The 24,790-nt window shown below is 41.9% G+C and overlaps 1 protein-coding gene across 3 annotated transcripts in view; it reads right to left on the minus strand.

Annotated features, from left to right (window-relative positions):
• The window catches only part of SLIT3 (slit guidance ligand 3), a 1,179,950-nt gene that overhangs the window by 1,137,619 nt on the left and 17,541 nt on the right, over positions 1-24,790 (minus strand). For all 3 annotated transcript variants that reach the window (XM_019506517.1, XM_019506518.1, XM_019506516.1), the window contains exon 2: positions 4,402-4,473. In XM_019506517.1, coding sequence (XP_019362062.1) covers positions 4,402-4,473 — 72 coding nt within the window. The remainder of the gene's footprint in view (positions 1-4,401; positions 4,474-24,790) is intronic.

Raw genomic sequence — 24,790 nt, forward strand, 5'->3', positions numbered from 1 at the left:
CAGGAATGCTCAAGGCAGTAATAGATCTTAACTTCTCTCCTGTCACATGGATCTACTGGGGAAGTGAAAGGAAATAAATAAATTCTATGGTATCTGGGCAAAAAAAAGAACTATAAGCAATTATAATTGAAGCTCTAACCACTATCCTACTGCTAGCAGCTGTCCCATTTCACCTAGCCCATCTCAGGAGATTTATTCAAATAATTAGGAGGTGGATCTTGGAAACAGACAGCCAACAAATGGGTAACTGAAGAGATACTGGTTGAATAGCAACAATGAGACTGCATGTTATAGGCAGGCAAAAAAATCAAGGTCTGACACCTCATCTAGATGGAGCAAACTGTAAGGGAGAAGGGGAAAAAAGACTGAATGAGTAAGAGGAACAAAGGCAAAATTACAAGAGTAGGTGAACAAATACTTGCAAAGAATGTTTTTTTCACCCACGCTGGCAGTACAGGGAGCACAGATTCCTGTGCTGGATGATTTTTCTTTAAACTTACAAACACCAAAACTGCATACTCTCTCCTTTAATACCCCCAAAGGAAGGTTTGTTTCCAAGTATATCATATGAAGAGCAGCAGAAAAGAGAGCAAAATGTGAAGTGAACCAAGTAGGACAAGGAGCCAGAACTGGGAAGAAGTGAACAAAAGAAAAAAAACCAAAAAACTGGAAAATAATCATTGAAAGCCTGTAGACAGGCTAAGAATAGGGCTTCATAGGGTGCAAACAAGAGTTCACTACACCTGGTACAGCTGTAGGTGGCTTACACCTAGACTGGAAGCAGGTGAGTATAAGAATATGCCACTGCCAAGAGCCATTCACTCCTCCCAGGAGCCATGTAGGGAGCCCAGGGTGGTAGGAGGGGCAGGAGGCATCAGAGGGGACTAGGGGGTCTGCAGTGGACTTGGTGAGTTTGGGAGGGGCTGCTGGGTCTGCAAGAGAAGAAAAGGGGAATGAAAGCAGCCCAGTCAGGGTTTGGAGGGCGGAGTAGGTGCGAGGAATAGTACAGCCCCAAGGCTGGTGTGAGCAGCTAGGCTTTCCCAGCCCTGGGGCTGCACTGCAAACACACACAGGTGTTCAGGACATTGTATTAACCCTATCTCCATCTAAATTAGTGCACCTACTCAGATGCCCTAACTTAACCCTAGTTAGGCTGATCTAAATTTAACACCTGTACATACCCATAAAAATCACAGAAATGCAAGAAGGACCTAGAAGTGCCCAAGAAACTGAGGAAGGGAGGCAGGAGAACAACATAAATCCCAGGATGTTACTGTTACGACAAAGAGAGGCACAATAACCAGAAATAGAAAGCGAAGTTGGAGATCATGGACTAGGCTCATGTAGGTATCACATACCAATGCTACACATAGGAAGGCTGCAAACCAAAAGTTAAGGCACAGCAATCAGTGTATATTAATTTAAAAAAAAAAAAAAAAAAAAGTTTTTTGTCTCCAGCAGGTTCAGCAGCACCTCCCATGTAAGTCAACAAAACCAACTGTTCCCCCATATAGATGCTTATAGACTGACCAAGCCCTGAACATTCTTGATGTTAAAAGAAAGTAGACAGAACTGGATGCCACAGGGTACTAAGCCCTCTGATTCTGATCCACCAAAGCAAACAAGGACATGTTATAAAAGCAAGCATATACTCTTTCTTTGTGGTTATAGTCAGCCTTTGTATGAGCTCCAGTGCACACTTAATTGCAGCCAGACCATTCAGGCCTTGAAGTATCCAGTTTGAGCTACTGCCATCCATCTTTCACAATATTAACGTTACAATACACAGAAGAATTCTTGGAATAAAACTAAATATGATGCCTCTCTAAGTTACGGAACCATGAAAAAAACCCACTGAAATTACTTCACTTTTCTTTAAAAACGCTAGTTTTCAGAGTTCTTCTTTCATCTTCAGCAGTGACATTTAACCTTGCAGCCCTTAAAGCACAAGAATTCCTACTGTTTGCAACAGAAGTTATGGAAATGGGAATAATGAAGAAGAAAAATCTGATATGTAGTCTTCCTACTTTTAAGATAGATTAGGGTCTATATAAAAGTCTTACTGCAAAGACACTTGGAATTTTATTTTGCCTAATAGATTTTTTATGAAAATATACATATTCTTAAACTGAATTTGGTAAACCTTGTTTTCCTTACATATTTGAATAATAGACCAGGATAAAATACACACAGTCTAATGTTGGTGCCAGACACCATGTTGGGTCTGATTCTGCATCTAAGCAGATCTCACAACTTTTATGGGTCTACTGTAATAAATAAATACTAGTCAATTAAATGGCTGCACAATCATGTCAGATACAGATGAATTTTTTGCTCTATAGCTTACAGCTAATGAAATATGATGACCATTCAAATGTAATCCAATTGAAGTGATGCAACACTCAAATGGAGTAATTGTACATGTAGGTAACATTTTTTGTGTCGGATTGCAACTACATTACAGAAATGGTACCATTAAGCCAATATGTATATCATAGTCAAAGAAAGGAGAAAAAAAAAAAAATCAGTTATTGACAATCATACTACAATGTCAGTATCATTTTGAGAGAGACCCTACAGTAATACTGAGAGCTGGGATACATGCCAATGACTCCAATCTATTAGTTTTATCCTATGGGGGAAGCACAACACTATTACGGAAGAAAGTAGTGGTTGTAGTACAGTATGAATCTCTGGTGCACTTTGAAGAAACAGAAGACAACATTTGCATTTTCATTATGCTAGTATTCAATACCGTTCATTAGTTTGCAATGTGAGAAAAATCAATGTAGCAGCTACATGATTTGCGTGATATAGGATGAAGCTTTAAAATAATGGAATAAAAACTGCTATCAGCCTTTTAGGTTAGTTGTAGAGGATAAGTATATGAAATTGGAATACTTATTTCTTTTAACTTTTGGTTTATACATGTACCACTGACTGCTGCTTGTTCAGGGAAACAGGGAAATAGTAACTTTACCCTCCTGCAGTCATCCTCCCCCATAATACCTTCCTTACCTTCCTTTTTGGAAACTACTGATCTGGATAAAAACTTTAGCACTTCAGTCCCCAGTATTAGATTAATCTGAAACCTGTCCAAACTATTTGGATGTAGGTTTGCAAAATTTGGCTAGAAAGGCTTGGAAAAAAAAAATAATGCCCATTAAAATCTTAAGCGTTTCCCAATTTTACTGAAAAGCTTGGACATACTACAAAAAGAGAGACATGTTTTCAATCAATTTGTTCCAGTCAAAAGGCAGCAGCAGAAAGCTAATAAACTGACAGTTTAATAAACTTTATGAAAATCCAAGAACTGAAGAGTATTTTCCCCGTTCAAAGCTAATGATACTTTGACACTGTGTGACTTATCGCTACTAAGCACTCTTCCAGTCTCACTCAAACCACCTCTGACAATCCTGCTGCCACAACTGAGAAGACAAACAATACTGAAACAGACTGGACGCCTCCCACCAGATGGACTACTATATCAACTGTTTCAGGAAAAAAGCTCACAGTAATATTCTCAACAGAAGCCAGGACCACAACAAGCTTTCTCCCTCAGAGAGAAAAGCTAGACAGCCCCTAAGATCCAACACTGAAATAGCAAATCAAACCACTGAACAAAGGTGGAACTATAGCCATCCTCAACCGTCAAGACAACAGACAACTCACTGACACTAAATATTATAATGAACTTGGGGAGGACCAGAATTATACCAGAATTTGCTCTGGAACTGGAAAAATATAATCAAATCCTTCCCACACCAGCTTCAGGAAAAACTACTTCCACTTATCCCCCAGTCTCCCACCTACCCCAGGAAATTTCTATGTTTCCAAAGATTCACAAGTAAGATTACAATTGATAGTGGGAACTTGAATGGTTACCAACTGATCAGGTTATAGCCATGACTAGGGTTTTTATCATAAATATTTGGCTAGGAGGTTTGGACTGCTTTCTTTAGATATGAACTTCATAATTGTCAACTATTCCGTAGTTGCCCTTTCCACATGTAGTCATCTCTGTAAACAATTCAGAAACTCAAAGCACCAAAGATAGCTCAGAGATAAACTGATTTAATTAATTTACAAAACATTCTAGAGTAGAAGAACAGCTTTTACCATAAATGCTTATTTTACAAAAAAATGCAAGAAGCTGCCAATGAAATAGCACTGAATTTAAGTTTAGATGTAAATTTTCTCTACAGTATAGTATGGGGTCAAAATTAATGTTTTTGGTTATTTTTTTAATGTTTCAGTGAAGTTGTGTAGTTGCCCATCATAGACTATATTTACAGAAGACAAAAATAGAATAAATTATCACTATGTATCATTTCAGGTACTTATATTTTGAAGACTAAAAGTCTACTAAACATTTTCAAGTAAACTTAGTCTGATACTCACAAAACACGGAGGTTCTTCAGCCCAGAAAAGTCTGTCTTAGCAATTCTTGTGATATTATTTTTTTCTAAATCACTGCAAATAGAAATAAACAGAAAATCTGTTATTAAGGTATTCGAGTAGATATCAAAAATGCAGTTAAGACAAAGTAAACTGTAAAATTAGAAACTTGTTTATCATCTCCCCAAGCTGGACAAACTATATTTTCAGTTAAAATCTGAATAGGTAAATAATGAATCAAATGCATTTTGGTCTTGCCCCGCTTCTCCCTTATATCAGGTGCTTTTTCCCTTCATTTTTGGAGATGGGAATACAATGAGATTTGAGCTCTTAACCCTTACGGTTGGGATTTCTAAGGAGACCCAAGTGGTTTTAAGAATAGTCAGTCACTATACTACAATTGAACTAAATGCCTGGGTACTCCAGACAGCTCTAGTAGTGTGCTGCACCTCCTCAACAAGCAGTAGCAAAAGTAGGGGTGGGCTACCATGGAACCAGCCCAGGTATGAAATCACAGGAGGTGCCAAAATGGCAGCCTCCAGGGAATCACAGTAACTGCTACTCTTGTGCAAGGAGGCGAGTGCCCACACTTCACACGTGCCCACACCCCGCAGCCTATCCAGAGCACTAAATTCCCTAGTTACACATTTGTCAGCAAGAACAGCCCTGCACATCCATTAAACACCAACCTTACTCTAGTTCATGACAAAACAATATACTGCACAGGCAATAAAAAATAAGCACTTCTAAGTACAATACTAATTAAGAAAGTTATGCTGGGACTAGCAGAATGGAATGGAAACATTAGGTTCAAATTTGATTAGAGAAATCTGTTGTCTACTCATGCATGAGAAGCAATCTTGCCAAGCAAAGCCATCACTTAGGTATCCCTGGACTCTTCAGCTATGGCAACTTCAGCTCATCTCTTTGCAGATGACAAAACAGCAGATGACTTGAAGATCCTGCCATCAGACTGTGGATGGGCTTGCTCTGGAAAGTCTCATACTTTGTCTGTTCCTCCAACCCCATTACTAAGTTCTTTGCCAGACAGTTCCTGTGTCCTCAAATCACATCCCAATGTTTTAGACCCTAAATACCTGCAAGAATCAAGGATCTCTCTATGGCAGACAAATGAGAAGTTGTTGCCTCTAACCTTCCATTTCAGCCTCAAAGGCTATTCTCAGCAAGTCACATCCCTTTCTGTTCAAGCAACATGGATCTAGCAATGGGATAATATGGGGAACCTGGTAAAAATGCACCTTGGAAGTGCTTTTCCTCTAATTAATTCTGAATGTCAAGGAGAAACAATTAATCTTTTACATGAGAAGGCATCCTTTTCTTGGGATACAATTTCTTCTCTTTACTTCAGTAACAAAGTTCAAGTCTATACAAAAAGTCCTACTCTACAAAATTAAGTCAAGATAGTCATTTTTAAAACATGTTGCAACTTTAAACAATAAATGATGTTTTATTAATTCTACCCTCTTATCTTTAAAGTTTGTATTTTCAAGCATTATTATGGCACACCAAGGGCTATAAGAAATAGCTCAAAATTCACAAAATTTGAGGCTCCAGAAGGTCAGATTTTAAAATGTGAAAACAAAGCACCAGTCTGCAACATTAAGAAACCTAATATTTCATTGGAAAAATAGTTTGACTTAACTTTAACTACAGAGATGCAAGTCAGTGTGAAGGTGGTAATTGGGAATGTCCTAATAGCAATTATTTCCTGACCATTATTCATAGAAAAGTAAAGCTAGAAGAGTCCCCAATAGATCATCTAGTCCAACTGGGGATCAAACCTGTGACCTTGGTGTTATTAACACCATGCTACTAAAAGACAAACACAGTACAACTTCACGACCAGGGATCCGGGTTTTCTGTTCACCACAGAAAAATGCAGATTTTCTCATTTTAAGCAGAAAAATGTGGATTTTTCCTTTAAAGGAGAAAAAGCATGGGAAATGGTGGGTTTCCTTACAGGCTGGCTGAGTTCCAGCCTGCAAGAGGCTGGGGGGTGTAGGAGAAGGGTAATCAGGCAGGGGGCACCATTTATAAGTGCATGCAGACACATGCATGTGGCAGCCAGGCAGCATGGACAGCAGCTCCCCACTGGTAAAACTGGAGGGGTGGGTAATTGAGGCCCCCAGTGAGACAGCTGGGCAGGACTGGAGCTGGGGGCATTACCCAGCCAGGGTGGCACATGGGGGTCCAAGGCCAGAATGCATAGCTGCTGAGCCTGGCTGGAGAGTGGAATGGAGAGAGTGCATAGAGACAGCACAGCTGGACCCAGGTCCTGCTAAACAGAGGGGGCAGGAAGGATTAGGAGTAAAGTTCATTAGAAGAGGTGTTTACTATAATACAGCTTGTCCTTTTGCTGCTTTATAATAAAAATTGGTTTATCCTGTTGGATTTGTTCAGAGTAGGCATTTGCTATAAATTGGGGTTCATTATAATGAAGTTGTACTGTATATTCACAACCCAGGACCAACATTTCAGTGTGTATGTAGTAGCACTGTGTTCACAACATGAAAAATTAAGTGTTGGTGTTGAGAAAGTTCTAATGATCTACCTCACTGAAAATATCTCTTGAAAGTTATTCACATGGCATTTGCAGAGGAAAAGAGAAGCCACTGGCACTGTTCTCAGCAACTTCCTATCCTACGCACAGATGCCACACAAGCCATCTGGTATGGATGCCTGTTATGCTGAACCTTGTTCACCCCACTCTGGGCCTTATTAGTAGCATAAATCTAAAGTTAAGGGAGAGGTAAGTTGCAATGTGTTTCTCAAGTGTGCAGACAGCCTCCTCCATCATATTTCCATTTTATTTTCAAGATAAGGGCATACATTTCTTGTTCTGTGGCCATGAACTGATTTTTATTTAAAACACTCACTAGAATTTCTGCCATAGCAAACTTCTCCGCTTTCTAGTTCAAATCATAATCACTCCCAAAAGACAATTATGTAATGTAAAAGAAATTTTGGGTTTTATTTTTTTTAAGGTTTTACAGAGTGCTTCATGTCCACCAAAAGCAAAGAAAGTTTGTAACAAACTCTACTCTTTCTTTTGCTACTCCAAACCTCACATTGTTTAGATAACTAAGCGACATTGTGATGACACTCAGGAAGGTTATGAACTAACTATGGGTTTTCAGGGATATCAACTAAAAGCAAAGAATGCCTTTAAAAGATTTGACTTTTAACAACTCACTTTTAGTACATTTTTTACATTTGAGCTCTCTATGCATCATTGTAAAATACAATATTTTTAAAAAGACTGATTAAAAGGTTTACCATCAACACTAAAAGCCTTAAACAAGGAATGCACTTTGGAATTAGACCCACATACTACCTGACCTACCAAAAATTACATCATCCTTTTGCTGGAGATCTTTATTGTGAATGCTAAATATCAGGAATCATATCCATGAAGCACATGAAACAGATTACTGAAGACAAATGAAAGATCTACTGCTATTTAAAAAAAAAAAAAAATCTTTAAAAACAGGATGTTGGTTATTTAAAAGTATTGTACTAGGTGACCCATATAATACAATCTATTTATTTCTAACCTGAAACGATATTCCTTGGTAATCGGAGAAAGAGATGCACTGAAATTCTCAAATTGTGCTGGCTCCAGTATCAAGAATCAAAGTACTCTACTGCCAAACTGAAAAACATCATCTAAAACACAGACATGGTACTTTCAAATAAAGAATCCATACCTTCCTGCTCCAAAAGTAGGTTTTTTTGTTTGTTTGTTTGCTTTTACAGCAAAGGTTGGGGATATGAATGCATTGCATCAGTTGCCTTCAGCAACATTTCATTTTTAGTTTTTACTATGGTTTTAGGGTTTGTTTTTTACAGCAAAGCTCTATAGGAAGACGAGCTTCAGGTTGCAGATTCAAATTTCAGCTAAATCTTTCTTTTTCAAGATATAGCTTGAAAGAAAGTAGAATAAATTTAGGCTGCTTTCAAATCCTTCTTTTCAAAGCTATAGTACTTTTCTCTTATTATCCAGCAACAGTTTATTCTCTTCTCCAACCTCAATCTCCTCTCCTTTACACACTGATCTCAGTCCATTACCAACTGCAGAAGAACTCTACATCCAGGTTCAACTTTTCTGGTGGAGAAATAACAGATTAAAACCCCATCTTCCAAAGCAGTGATTCTCAAACAGAGTTGCCATAACACCCTGGGGTGCCATGAAACCCTTCTGGAGGTGCTGCAGTGCAGATCCCACCACCCCAGCCAGGTAAAAGTGTCCCTTGTGCCTCATGGACAGCCAGACTGGGACAGGCTGTGGAATGCACATGTTCCTGCCTCCAACAGGGTTATGCAATAAGGAAGGAGCACCGATTCTTGCCTCAGCCTTTCCTAGTCCACCACACACATACCCTCACTTCTCTGTGAAACAGATGGATGGGACAGTTATACCTGTCCCGCATGTCTGTTTTCTGAAAGACACGGTGTAAGGTTGGACTGGGAATGGAAGGTACCTACTCCCGTCTGCTTTAGAAAACCTTACTGGATGCAAAAGCACACATTCATGTCCCAACCCTTCCTGGTCTGGCTGTACACAAGGTGCGTGGGGCACTTTCATCTGGTGAGAAAGTGCCCCACTTGAGAACTAGTGTATTTGACCTAGGGCATTCAGAAATAAAATTACTCCAACCACAAGAGTAGGTGAAAGTGCTGGCATGCTGGCCAACACTGAATATATTTGGAACATAAAGTAAAGCTATGAAGTAGATGCTATCAGTAGATTCAACATAAAAAATTCAGTTGGATTCTAATGTGCACATCCAATACATTCATATCTCACAAGGACCGCTGAGGTAAGCTGACCAGCACAACACTGGTTCTCAAGGGTACTGCCAAATTCAAATGAAGTTGTGGGGAGTGCTCTGAATCTAAAAAAGTTGAGAACCAATGTTCTAGATGAACCTTCCATTTTCTGCCATAGGCCAATGAGGACCTGGCTCTCCACCACAAATAAACAGTAAGACCTTTTCCACCAATTGTCTCGTTAGTCAATTAAACTTTGTTACTTCAAGTCACTATTCTGCTTCATATGCTAGTGGTTTACTATTGGTGTTTGTGACAAAGTAACATTTTAGGTTTCTTTTTATACAAAGCTTAGTGGTTGACTATAAGATAACCTGGTGACCAACTTAAACATAGAGGGCAGCCTGGGTGATAGTAACTATGAAACCATTATATTCACAGTCTGGTCACAAGGCAGTCAAATCGGATAGGAGGCTTGAAGTTTTAGACTTCAAAAATGCAAACTTCAAAAAGCTCAGGTCACTAGTAGGGAATGTGCTGCAGGACCAGGGACCGAAGGCAAAACAAGTGCATGAAGGGTGGTCATTCCTAAAAGACGCGATCCTTGAAGCACAAAGGAAGTCCATTCTGTAAGGGCTCCCTCCCTTCCCCAGGGAAGGTGAGTAACCCACAGGTCGCACGCCAAGGCAAAGCAACAAGTATAACTTTCTTTATTGAAAGAAAACCAAAACAGCACACATTAAATCAGTACCAAAAGCTTTCAAGCCTCAAGCGCGTCGGGCTGGAGGAAAGGTACTCCCCCACCCTGCTCTGAGTAATTACCTGATGGGTCTCGGGAACCCCACCCTGTATCCAGGGTGGTGAGACTACCTCCTTTATTGGGTCCTCAGCCTTGTCCTCCCCAAAGTAGTTCCGCCCAGGGCCTAGCTCTCATAACCTTTATACCTTTACTCCCTCCTATTCCCTTTGGATCTTCCAATCACATAAAAGCTTCTAGACTTATCACCTTTTACAGGTTAGAGCAAGCTTTGTCTCATGCTGCAAAGCAAGGTCACTTCAAGCCATGCCGCAGTTCCCTTTTCCAGAGCCGTTAGTTTGGGTACTTTCCAGAGCCGTTAGATCATTCAAGAGCTGTTCCCCTTTTTACTACCAGGAGGTCAGCAGATGCATTAGGTCATTATCCCATGGCTTCTAGGTTCCACGAAGCTGACCCCCCACTTTGGGGTGTCAGTTTGGCTTCCTCCCAGAAGCCTCTTCAGGACAGGCCTCACACATTCCCATATGGAGAAAATGCAGCAAAAGAGCTGGGAAGCCCTCTTAGCTAAACATGAATATCATGGTCCTCTTAGGAAAGAAGAAAGAGAAGTACAGTCAACGGAAGCTAGAAACAGCCCCCAAAGAAGATTATATAGCAATGGCCCACACTTGTAAAGGACCAGATTAGACAAGCTAAGGCAACAACTGAACTAAAATTAGCAATGGGAATCAAGGACAACAAGAAGTCCTTCTTTAGGTATGTAGGGAACAGGAGGAAAACTAATGGGAGTGCGGGGCATTGCTCAACAACTCAGGACACCTAGTCACCAGCACTCAGGAGAAAACTGAACTCCTGAATGACTACTTTGCTTCAGTCTTTCGCTGGGCCAAAAGGAAAATCACACCAGCTAGGGTACAGAATAAGCAGGGTTCAAATGACGGCCTTCATACTATTGCCGTAGAACTGGTGTTTGATTAATTAAAGAAACTGGATGTATATAAGTCAGCAGGACCAGATGAACTTCAAAGACTGCTGAAGGAATTGGCCGAAGTAAATCGCAGAACCCTTGGCAAATCTCTTCCAAAACTTGTGGCACTTTGGGGAAGTCCCCAAGGACTGAAAGAGGGCCCATGTTGTGCCCATCTTCAAGAAGGGAAGGAGGGAGGACCCAAGTAACTATAGGCCAATTAGCTCAACTTTTATCCCAGGGAAAAATCCTGGAAAAATTCATTAAGGAGTCTATGTGTGATAGGCTTGCAGAAGGTAGCATTCTGAAGAACAGCCGGCATGAATCCATCGCAGGCAGGTTTTGTCTCATCAACCTCATCTCCTTTTACAATCAGGTCACTCACCACCTGGAAAGAAAGAGGACATTGAAAGCTTTTTGGAAGTTGAGGTGTATAATGTCAATCTGGTATCCAGCGATGTTCTCATGAGAAAATTGGAAGACCAGAGGCTTAATTGCAAGAGAATCAGGTGGGTAGGAAGCTGACCGCAGGGTAGGACCCAGAGAGTTCTAATGAATGGATCTGTATCACCTTGGCAGGAAGTGGCCAGGGTGTCCCACAGAGGTCAGTGCTTGGTCGAGTACTATTCAACAACTTTATCAATGATTTGGATGCGGGGGTGAAGAGTTCACTGGCCAAGTTCACAGACGACACCAAATTATGGGGAAGCATGGTAATGCTTGAAGAAAGCCTGCAGATACAGGCGGACCTAGACATGCTGGCAAGTTGGGCAGATCAAAACCAGATGAAGTTCAACGTCGAGAAATGAAAAATGCTCCACCTGGGGAGGAACAATCCCCTACACAACTACAGGGTTGGCAACACCAACCTGACCAGCATTATGAATGAAAGATACCTGGGGGTATTAAAAGACCATAGTATGAACATGAGCTGGCAATTTGACACTGCAGCCAAGCAGGGCTAACAATACTCTGGCATGCATCCATTGATGCATCCCCAGCAAAACCAAGGAAGTGATTCTCCACTCTACTCTGCATTGGTGAGACCGCAGCTAGAGTATTGCATCCAGTTCTGGGCACCGTACTTTAACAAGGATGTGGTAAAGCTTGAGAGTCTAGAGAAGAGCCGCCCATATGATCAGAGACTTGCGCAGCAAGCCATACAAGGAAAAGCTGAGGGATCTGGGACACATCAGCCTGAAAAAAGGCTGAGGGAACCTGGTAGCAGCTTACCACTACATCAGAGGTGTACCTCAAGGGCTCAGTGAGCAACTGTTCACCAGGGCACCCTTGGGGAAAACTCAGAGTAATGGTCACAAACTCCTAGAAGACTGTTTCAGGCTCAACATTAAGAAAAACTTCTTCACAACTAGGGTGTCCATACTGTGGAATAAGCTCCCTCAAGAGGTGGTGCAATTGCCTACCCTGGAAATCTTCAAGGAGAAGACAGGATGGTCACCTTACTGGGGTCACCTGACCCCAGTTGTCTTTCCTGCTGGGTGCAGGGGTCTGGACCCGACAGTGCTCTGAAGTCACTTCCAGCCTTACAATCTATGAATTAGTTTGGTTCCAGCTACAAAAAAAAATGTAACTGTTCATATCTAATCTACACTGGCTTTCAATCAATACGAACCAGAACTGATACAGACCTTTCCTGAATATGAAATAGTAATTCTTTATATCACATTTTCCTAAGACATTTGGAAACCAAGTCTAAAAATTGTTTAAATTTATTGCTAAAATTACCTCCACTGTTTAAAAAAAAGGCTCACACAAGAACATGTTGTTATAGACAATATTCAACGCAGCAGACAAGTCCTGCATCTTGCCTGGCTTTTGGGGCCGTCACGCCGTATTTTTACCCCAATGTACACAAGAGCCCTGTTCCTACTGTGTGGTGTTAGTTGTTCAAAGAATGTTATCCCAAGGAGCACAGAAGAGAGAGAAGCTGGAAGGTGGGTGTATAGCTTTTCTTTCTTAGTTAAGTATTTCTGTTACTACGATTCACCTATACAAAAAGGAAAACAAAATGAACTTGTGACCTCCCCCCACACCAGTTTTAGTAAAGCAAATGTTCTTATAACTCTCTAGTCAACTTATTTTTCTTTTTGGCATATAACTTAAGCAAGGAAAAATAAAGAACTATTAACTTTTTAACATAGGTATAGTGGCAGCTTTAAGAATATAGGAATAAACAGACAATGGAATGTAATTATTTCAACTGGAATATAAACATGGATTGCAATGGTATGGAATGCATACTTTGTATAAACATCAATAAAGTGAATTCAAGCTAAGCTATTACTTTAAAGGAAGCTTTAACTATAAAGATGCCCTGCTATACTCTAATAACTCTTTAATTTGATACACATTTGGTAAATATGCTGAAGAATAAGTCACACGATGTGCATGCTTATTGCAAACAGGGATATTTCAAGCAATTGGAGCAAACCCCACTCCATAGCAAGAATTCCTCAGAGTTGCTTAATCCTACATTCTTCTCTGAAGACAATCTAGTGAACTTAAGCCAGACATTTGAATACTTTTTTGAAAGCGTCTCCAACATTCCTTGATACATAAGGCAGCTTCAAATAACCTTAGAAGTACTTGTATTATTTTTTTGTCCTGCTGCACTGTTTGAACAATAAAAACTTTACAATTACTCTTCTGTCCTACACACATTTAAAAAAAAAAAAAATCTTAAGTCTGTTATCACCAGAAGCCACCTTATTTGTGAGAACTGCATATACCCATTATTGTGGGACTGGACATTTATTACAATAAAAACTAAGCTTGAGTTCACTCACTCCTTTTTGGTCTCTAGTCCCAATACTCCCTTAAAAAAAATAGCTCATCTTGGAAAATCTTTAACTTCTGTGGACTTGCAGTACTTTAAAGGGAGGGGTTTACATTCAAGCATCAGAAATGGCATCTTTTTCAAGCTACGCCATACCTAGTAACTGGAAGCCAAGATAATTACAACTGGAGTTCTTGCCTCAGTCTTGAGTTCAAATCACCAACATTCAGATTATTAATTACAGAACATGTAGAACATGCATCATTCTGATCGACTCCTCCTTACACAACCAACTCACGGATGCTGGACACTCCCACTAGTCTGAGCAGACTGTTACACTCCCAGTAGACTTCTCTTTCCACTGAAGCCTTCACTTTCCACTGAAGCTGTTTCCCAGTTCCCTTCACTGGATGGCCACCACTAAATCCAACTACTAAATCCCAAACATTTCCTTAATACTCTCAGGCTGGGTAGTAATCCAGAACTACAGCACCTCTCCTGGCTCTGGCACACTCCCAAGCTTGAACCACAGCCATCTTAGGCTTTAAAACACAGTAGTCTGACAACATTCAGGCCCTGAACAAGTACCTCAGCCATTCTGAGGCTCCAGTTGTTTCCCCTCCATGATCACACCAGGCAATGGGGGTGCTAGTTTCCCAGCCAACTCCTTTGGAATCAATACGGCAGCAAAGCAAACAACAATGTACCATAGGAATTATTTAACCACAAATATTTTCACCCTTTAAAAAGTACTGAGAGAAAATTATAGATCTGTATAGAACAAACACGTTCAGTGAAATTTGCATCAGTGTCCTCATCACACTGTCAGACTTGGCCGAGGTACTGGTACACAGGCCAGTAAGGATTCTACTTTCTAAATTCATCACTCCTGTTTGTAGTTGCGCAATGACTCCAAATTATGCGAGCACTGCTCATCTGAAACCAACTTTTTCTGTCTGTATACTTTTGCAGGGAATTTCTAGGTATCAGCTAAGCCTCATAGGTTTCTCAAGAGAGACTTAATCAGAGTCAGTGGTTTGCAGGTAGAAAACTCTTTGTTTCATTAGAGTTATTCAATGTCAACACAAAAACTTCTAAAGAACTGTAGCTGCCAAGTTCATGCTACAAAGCTTAGTGCTCAAAGCCACACTGAAGGAATACATACAAAAGAGAGGTTAAACACAATATAACATTCACAGAACCAAAATTAAACTAACAAATCCTTCTCTCAACCTGACATCTCCCACATGCAGCTTTTCTAGATTAGTTCCCAGAATAGTTTAGTCCAGTGATTGTTAACCAGGGTTCCACAGCATTTTGGGGTGCTTTGAGATCCTTTCAGGCGTGCTGCAAGCTGTCACACAGGATTAATAATGTTAGGTATGCAAGCAATTCACAAAACAAATGCACAGATTTCAAATAAGAATCCATAGTATTACAAATATTCTGCCCCATTGTGGTCTTTCTGAGTTTTTTGAAACCAAAAAAAAAACACATTGCTTTAGTATTTTTTCTGTAGTAAAAAAAGGATGAAAACCAAAAGCAGAGATTTTCTGACAGGTGCCTTGAGCCCATCAAGGAGTGCCTTGAGTCCAAAAGGTTGAGAATCACTGATTTAGTCTAATGAAAACAAGCTACACAAATCTGTATCGATGTGAACAAGGTTCCCAGGCTGACCTGCAACATTTAACTTGAGTGGTTGCCCAGGAAAACCAGATTCTGGTTTTTAAGATTACATCAATGCTCTTGAGGTTTCCAAGACCACATCCGTTTGCCATGCATCTCCTCTACATTCCTGTCAAGCTAAGCTGCCCCTATAATTACAATTCATAATATCATGCTTTAGTAGCACATTTTACTCCACCTTTTGGAGAACTCGCCATGAAAGCTCAGAATAGCCAATGCTGTTGCCTTTTTTAAATCAAAATTGAAGACTTTCTCCATACCCCTGTAATTTCATGTTTCATGTGGTTGATTGTACATCTCACTGATAAGCACCATGTGTCCATTTAAGTAAATATATTTTTCATAAAAGGAAGCATCTTTATTGGTCCATTTATTGGTCTCTATAATTTGGAAAGCCACCATACAAAGCTAAGCTACATAAAGCAAAAACAGCCCAATATCACAAGACAAAAATACAACGGGTGAAAATTACAGTCTTACCGAAGTCAAAGAAACCTTTTCTACTGGCCTGGATAGGATCAGGATCTCAGTGTTGTAGAGACCGTATATACAGAGTGTCAGCAAAATTAATTATCATTCACTTAAGAAAACTGAGTTTTACATAGCATTTTGGGGGTTTTCCTCTATCATATGTGCCATTCCAAACATAACTTAAACTCCTAAAAGTGTTTCTAGTGTAGGCCACATGCATAAACTCACATCCAGCTGTAATACTGCCTATGCCTCTACATTTTATGTTTATATTAGAGCTAAACTAAATAGTGAAAATATAATCCAAAAAGCTTATTTAAATTCTGAATCAACTCCCCACTCTCAGTCTACAGAAAGTCTTGCACAATATCAGGTACTTGGTCAGCACTTAAAATTGTCCATAGGATCCTAAATCCAATCACATCTGAAGTGCACGTTGAGATATTTCACTCAGCATTCAGTTCCAAGAACTAAGAGAGCTCTCAGGCACAGGAAGCAAGCTTGTGACTCTAGCTTATTTAGGCTTCAAGAGCAAGCATTAAAATTAAATAACATACCATGAATTCACTGTGGAGATCCTCTAATCCATTTCAGACTATTTGTATAATTTGTTTTTTTCCAAAATGCCACATCAGCTGAGCAGCAATCCTTGCCAAACCATCAGATGAGAATTAAATGATCAACAGATAAACAGGAAGACATACTGGTGTTTCACACTGTGTCAATTCCAAGTAACTCAGGCAAGTCACATTCTTGGGAAAGGCAGCTTTTACTGTTTCTTTAGTGCATTACTGTAGGACTCTCCTGAATCAAGCCACCTTCTAGAATGACAGTTGAGTCATCACTTACAATAATCCTGTTTGGCTTCCTTTTTAAACCCCTACTAATCACGCAAAATGCCCAGGCACGTAAGCATGGGGCAACTGAACGGTCGTAAGGATGGAGTTTAATAGGTAGACTAACAGCATGTGTAGGCAAGTTCTCTGCTTGCAGATATGGAATTATTTAAGGACTGTAGAATCAGTCTCTCTGCTTTATGTTGCATGGAAACCATTTATAGCATTTGAGGCAAGAAATTCTTCAGCAAAGGTGTTCAAGCAATAATATTGCCTGTACCACTAGAACTGCTTTGATGTGCACACCAGAAACAAGCATTACATTTGTCACACTATGCACATCACTGTAGCTTAAAGCACTACAATAAGGGAGTGTGTTGCCAGTCAAGTCATTTGAAACACTACAAACAAGGTGTTACAGAATAGTACCTCTTGAAAAGAAGAACTTATTGGTAGTGCTATGTTTTATGGCACTGTGTGTAACACCTGCATAGTTAAATACAGTGCTACAGCAGTTTCTAGAGCCACCAGCATCTCTCAGTCCTCTGCTGTTCTTCCCTTCCTCCCCAGAGAGGAAAAGAAGGAGAAGGGCTAACTCACTGATAGCTCATTACTGGGCAGGCTGTCAGGAAGCCCTGTTACAAACCTCCTATGTTCATTGCCACTTCAAGACTAGGGACAGACATTACGCATAAACTGGCTTAAGTGATCCGAAACTGGTTTAAACCTGTAACAGAACAGAAGTTCAGTGCACATGAACCAGTTTGAAAATGGATGAAACCGGTTTGAGATAAACCTGGTTGAATGCAATATCAGACTTAATTGATTTGGGTCAAACTGGTTTATGCAAGATCTGTCCCAGACCCTTTGCTGGTTTAAGATAAACCAGACTTGACCAGCATCCCAGCATGCTCTCTGGGATGGGCGGAGCTCTCTCTGCTCCACAGCAAAGCTGGCCCCTCCCCTCTGCTCCCTGGCTGGAGCTCCAGCAGACTGAAGGTACAGCAGGGTCTGCCTGGCTTCCCCCTGCCCTACCTCCCCTCACTACTCAATCAGGAAACCCACCCCGCTCCCTCCCTCCCTCCCTCCCATCTCCCACAGCATAGACCCCATCCTCACCAACCCTAGACATGTGGTATGCTAGCTAATGCCACGAGGTGTCTCTGTGTGTGTGTCTCCAATTTAACTGGGACAGGGAGACAGAACTGTAACTGCTTAGGGCTTTTTGGAGCTAATCAACAGGTCAGCTGGTAAGTCAGAGGCAGGCAATGATTTCAGGTGGAGGGCCGCTTACCAAGTTATGGCAAGCTGTCAAGAGCCGCATAGGTAGCTCTGCCCCTTGACAGGTGCCCCAGCCCCTGGTCGTCATCTTGGGACTGGAAGTCCCGCCTCTTAACTCCTGACCTTCGCCACCACAAGTTCCTTCCCAGAAGTGCCCCATTCAGCAAGGGTTTTCAACATCTCAGAACCAGAAAAATACCAAATTATATTCTAAAAAGTGAACATTTGAAATATTCATTAATTTGATTTCAAAAAATATTTTTGTCCTGGTTTACATGCATTTATGTAGTGTGCAGAGAGGTGACTGTATATAATAGCTTAAAATGAAGTCTTGCTCTTGCATGTTGTGGGGGGCATAGGTTTGTGCAGGGCTGTGCATGTCTATTGGGAGTGGATAGGTATGTGGCTGTGGGTGAGGGAGAGTAGATGTGGGTGGTATGGGGAGTGGGGGGGATGTGTGGGGGGAGTGTAGTGTAGCTATGTAGGAGGTACGGGGTTTGTGGGGGGGATGTGTATGGGAGGAGGGTGGCTGGGGTGTGTGAATGGCAGTGTATGGGGGGTCTGGGTACATGTGTATGGTGGGGTGTGCATGTGGGACTTGCCCTATGAACACACACACACATACATACAAAAACATGCACAATCTCTCCCTACACTCCCCTCCTCCCCCCTATCCCCCCGGTACAGGAGCAGCCCCTTGCTCCCAGTCCAGCAATACAGCTGGGAGCCATGTGGTGCTGGATCAGGATAAGGGCAGGAAATCAGGGAAATGGCTGGGGGTGGGGCAGGGCTGGGCTGCTGCCTCCTGCTACTGACTTCCCCTGGGTCCTGCTGCCCCTGTCTCCTGTCGTCTTTGACAGGCATCCAGGAGCAGATGAATATTTTCTACATTTTTTAGGGGTCCCACGGGCCGGACAGAATGGCCTGATGGGCCGGATCTAGACTGTGGGCCGTATTTTGCCCACCCCTGTGGTAAGCTGTTTAAGAAGAGTTTGAACTAATGGAGAGAGAGAGACTGTTGTTTTGCTGATGGAGTGATAAAACACAGTTATCAACCCCCTGCTGTCTTGCCTGCCTGTCAGTTTGCTGCAGACAGTATAAAGAAGCAAGGAGGGAGATTGAAAAGCTCCATATCAATGGATGCATGCACTGCATACCTCCCATTGCCTCAGAGTGCTAGCGGGGGGCTGGGATCTGGCTCCCTTGAGCAGCAAGCAAGAAAAAGGGATGCTGTAGGCAGAACTCTCTAATCAGAACATCCTGTCAGGGCATGGCCATGCTCCCCTTAGGTCAGCACTGTCTAAGGGAAGGCAGGGCTGCTCCAGCACCCTGCCCCTGGCTTCTAGCCTGAGCCACTGCAGGCATGTGCCTGAATTTCCTCAGTCCAGAGAGAATGTCCTTCCAGTTACAAATTGGTTCATCCTAGCCAGGTTAAACTAACCTGCAAAGGTTAAATCAACTCAGGCTCAGGCTTTTTGAAAGTCTTCCCTAGCCCAAAGACCTGGCAAGAGTCAAGGTTCTTATGGCAGCAGCAGCAGTTCCTACCACCGGTTTAAGAGCTTTGGAAAGAGTAAGGACTTCTGAAACAGCAGTGGTGACAACAGAATTCCCACTATTGGGGTTCTGGTAATAGCAGAGGTAATACCAGGAACAACATGGGTAAGGAGTGAGGTTCTCCTTGGCTCTGCCCCCTCTGCATGATGGGGACTTTTTTGGCAGCTCCTGCTTTTCAGCAGCTGCCAGCTGATAACTGACAGCATGCAGACTGTCAGTAACCAGGCTCCCACAGGGGGCAGGGGACACAAGGAGGCAGCCACCCATTGCCCCCTGGCTGGAACAGTCACCTTTGAGGCAACGTTTTAGCTCTCCAGCCATGGGGCTAGAATACCTGTATGCTCTTAAAGTGCTACATTTTCATTGTGGTGCAATGTGCAGAGGCCTGTCCATACCCTCAGTTTTACTCCATCCTGATACTGTGACTCCTAACAAGAAACAAACATTGGCAACAGCAGCAAACCCTCAATTTGATGCCAATCTCTACCACAGCTCACTGATGAGTCTCAAGGCAACTTGAGAGTCCAGTTCTTGAGCCACATTCACAGAATTTGTAGGCCTTTACACAGGGGGTAGTAAGGCATCATTTTAACTCAAGCACCTTTCCTCACCCTCGTAAGTGCTTTTGTCTATCCTGAATCCCATTCAGCTGCAAAGCCCATGCTCCACCTTGGTCTGGCATCAAGGCTGGCATGCCACTTTTGTAGCTTTCTATCCATTTCATAAGAGGACCTGAAGCCATGCTTTGGGCAATGCATCCTACTACAGGCTATACAGAATTTTCTTAGAAGCAAACTTATTTCTAATTGTACAACAGATATAAGCTAATTTTCTCATTATAATTTTATCAAATTAAATTATATTTAACTGGTTTGGAAGGCCTCAATTAGAGCGCGTGAAAGAACCTTGCATAGTTCTGTCAGCATTACATTATGGGTTGAAATAAGCAAAATCTATAAGCCATCACCTTTTCATAACTTATGGTTTCCTTTCAAGGAGTATGTGTTGGTCCCTCAGGGTTACAATTAACTTCCAAATCTGACTCAGTGCAGAACTTCCTTGCTGTCTAAGCAATATGAAAAATAGCCCTTCGTGTTAGCTGCTTATTCTTCTCAATAGTTCATCCATTCAGAGGCCTCATGAAAACAGTACAAGACCACTAGTTACTTATTTCATATCTAAAATATTATGTGGTCTCAGACAGCTTACAGACTATATATACTTGTCTTCACCATAACTATGAAGCCACAACACTGACTTGCAGTAGACCTTCGTATGCTAAAATCCAAGAAACCAAAAACAGCTTGGGATGAAATTCTGTTCCTAACTATACACTGTTAACATCCTGACCCAGACAGTCCCATACTGACAAATCAAATCTGCAAGACACACAGATGGCATGTACAAAAGCACCCAAATTATTTAGATATCTGCTCCATTAATTTTAAGTAATTCTGATGATTTTTCCAGTCTCCATGAACTCCTAGGGAACTGCAGCAGATACAAAATGTTATTACCAAGGAGTAAACTTTATGCTAGCATCTTTATAATTCCTACATACGATGGAGGAAAGAAACCAGCAGTTCAGCTTGACAGTTTAAGACCATGCCACAATGGAAAAATATATGTTAAAAGATTATAACTGCAACAGAACATGGCCTCACAAGCAGGATATCAGATGCACTGGTTCTCTGACAAAGGGAAAACTACAGCCATCTGCATCATTTTAGTCACCATTTCCATTGAGCTGAGAAATTCACAGAGGAGATCTACTGTGACGCAAAAAAAAAAAACTGCTCAATTTTGGGCTTCATTTAAACTTCTTGCTATTTCTTTCTGCATTTCATTGTAATTTTTTAATTAGCCATTCCTACTTAATTTCCTACAGCAGTTAGGAAATAAGCTGTTGCTGCTTATTCCCTATAAGCAACAACAGTTCTTATTTCCTCTTCTATACCCAACATGTACTAGCTGGTTCCAGAGACATATATGCATGTAGTTGTACTGCATCAATTCAATATGTCAGCAAAGAACTCCAACCAGTGGTAAACAAAAATGTAACATATTTGAGGAACTTTGCTCCATGAAATATTTCCACCCAACTACCCACTGGTAATTTTAACAAGCATATATACTTCCAGTTCAGAACTTGCTTCACTTAAACATAAGGGGTGTTGACAGATGTAGGGGAAAAAAACAAAACAAAACAAAAAAACAGTGCTTTACCAGAACAGGAATTGCATCAGTTCAACCCAGCTCCCCACCATCTGTATCATTTGCATGATTCAGCAGGGCTTTTTGGAGCTTTTATCTAATAGCTGATTGAATCAGCTGCCCCATTAGTGCAGTCCAGGGCTGGGGCAGAGCCGCTATCTGCTGCCCGGCATGCGGACATCAGATCACAGTTGCACTCCAGCTCCAGGCCACGCTATCATCACCACAAGATCCCAGCCCTGGAGCAGCTCTCCATCCAGCTGTGCACCTTGCTATTGTAGCTGCAGCTGGTCTCCATGGAAACCCTGGCCCCATGCTGTCATGGCCTCACTACTGCTGTGGTTTCCATGGAAACCTGCTGCAGCAACGTGGGCAAGGGCTGCTGGGAAATGGAACCTGCTACAGGCCTGATTCAGCCCACGGGCCAGAGTTTGCCCACCCATGCACTAGAGGCTGGGGCCAGCTATGAATGGCTACAAAACAGTTTTACAAATATCTTGAAACGTAAGAGCTTTGGATAATTATTTTGAAAAATAATAAATCTTTAATTCCTTCCTTAATGTTTACAAAAGTGTGTGCTGCCCTATTCCAACATTTCATATTTCCATTTGGAGATTTTTCAATTACATTTTAAGCATCTGGAATCTCATTAACTTAAGCACTTAACTAATTCTCTGATAAGGTCTGGTTGCTCCTATAGTTTTACAAACCACTGCCTTAGAACACTTTGTACAGCCTCATGCCATTGCCAGTAAGACAGTACACAAGCAAATACATCTCCTAATAAGCAAACAACTAAGGGAAACTAATATTCAGGCACTCTAATAATCAAACTGAACTTATGAAAAACAATCCCACTGATCTGATCAAAGAGAATGATGTACCAGTCACTGAGGAGCACAATGTTGAGCCAACATGACCTGTAAACTTTCACATGGCTCCTGCTCCATTGATCCCCCTTTATTTCTCCTCCCAACTCCTTTTGGATGCTACCAGTTCCCCACGCCCACCCATTTTGGCTGCTTAATTTGATGGAATGCTGCTGAATTGACTAATTCTGCAGTCTGCACTAAGTGAATTATAAATTCTACTATGCAACTGAAGTTCTTGTAAACAAGATTTGTTCCCCCCACACACTACTTACACCGCCTGCATATCTGGCATGACATGTTATTGTAACCACTCATGCTTATGAAACTATTTTGCAATGAGCTTCTGATCTACATTTAGGGATTCATAGGACAATTTAAAAAAAAAAAAGCAAAATCAGTTGCATCAAAATTAGGAATTACCAAAACCCCTTTTCAGGAGATGCTAGATCCCAAGATGACTTAGTTTTGCAAAGCTCTATCAACTCAAAAGTTCAGAGAGTAGATGATATTTAAATATAGTGCAGCAATCCTAACCTTGGAGCATAAAATTATTTAAAAAGTCACTGCAAGTAAACCCCTGAGGGTGATGGGCCTCTAGATGTCAATCTTTTCCATTCTTATCAGCAGAAATTCTTACCAGAGGAACTTCAACACCCATCTATACTTGCACAAAATCAATGGCCTTTGTCTTGCCTCTTAACGCCTATTCCCATGTACAGAAGGGTGATTACAGAGAGGATGGAGATGGGGTTTTTCATAGATTTCATAGACATTAGGGCTGGAAGGGACCTTGGAAGGTCATTGAGTCAGGCCCCTTCCCTAGGGGCAGGAAGTCAGCTGGGATCAAAGGATGCCAGCAAGATAAACATCCAAATGTCTCTTAAAGGAGTACAGAGTAAGTGCTTGCACCCCCTCTGGATGCAGTCTATTCCAGTACCTGGGGGGCTTGGACAGTAAAAAAGTTCTTCCTTATGTCCAGCCTGAAATGGTCTTGAAGGACTTTGTGACCATTTGACCTAGTCCTCCCTTGGGGAGCTCTGGTGAACAGGCGTTCCACCACATCCTGATGTACATCCCTTATATACTTATAGGCAGCCACCAGGTCCCCCTTGAGCCTGTGCTTTTCCAGGCTGAAGAGTCCCATAGCTCTCAGCCTCTCATTGTAAGGCCTGTTCTCCTGCCCTCTGATCATGCACATGGCTCTCCTGTGGACTCTCTCAAGCTTCTCCACATCATTTTTAAATTGTGGAGCCCAGAATTGGATGCAGTACTCCACCTGTGTCCTCACCAAGGCCAAGTACAGCAGGAGGATGACATCCTGGGATTTCCTTGAGAAGCATCTATGGATGCAAGCCAGAGTTTTGCTCACTTTACCAGCTGTGACATTGCATTGGTGGCTCAAAATTATCTTGTGCTCAATCGTGACCCCCAAGTCCCTTTCGGCAATGGTGCTAGCAAGCATAGCACTGCCAAGCATATAAGCATGCTGCAGGTTCCCTCCACCCAACGTGGAGTACCTTGCATTTTTTGGTGTTGAACACCATCAGGTTTTCATCTGCCCATTTTCTAAGCCTGTCTAGGTTGGCCTGGATCACCATCCTGTCCTCAGGTGTGGACGCTTTACCCCAAAGTTTGGTGTCATCGGCGAACTTGGCCAGTCTGCTTCTGACACAATGTCCACATCATTAATAAAGAGTATAAACCCAAGGATGGAGCCTTGGAGGACACCACTGGTCACGGCGCACCACAATGATTTACTTCTGACGATTACCACTCTCTGGGTCCGACCTCAGAGCCAATTCCCCAGCCATCGGACTGTGATGTAGCTGAGGCCGCAGTTGGCCAATTTTTCCATGAAATGATCATGGGACACCAGATCGAAGGCTTTTTTTAAAATCAGAATATATGACGTCAATCTCTTCTCCCTTGTCCAGGTGATAGGTCACCTGATCATAGAATGAGATAAGATTGGTCAAGCACGACCTGTGGCGGGTGCAGAGATCCCACCTCAGGAACACAGCTGGGTATTCGTATCCCTCCGCTGTTTCCACCACGAGGCGGGCCAGTAGGGGGTGCTCCTGCATTGAGCCGCCCACCTCCCTGCACCCGACCACCTTCCAGGCTCCGAATGCCTCCCTAGGGGCGCCTTATGTCCGGCCGACCCCT

Source organism: Gavialis gangeticus, unplaced genomic scaffold (genome assembly GCF_001723915.1).
Source record: "Gavialis gangeticus isolate Ggan-Ray unplaced genomic scaffold, GavGan_comp1, whole genome shotgun sequence".
Lineage (NCBI taxonomy): Eukaryota > Metazoa > Chordata > Crocodylia > Gavialidae > Gavialis > Gavialis gangeticus.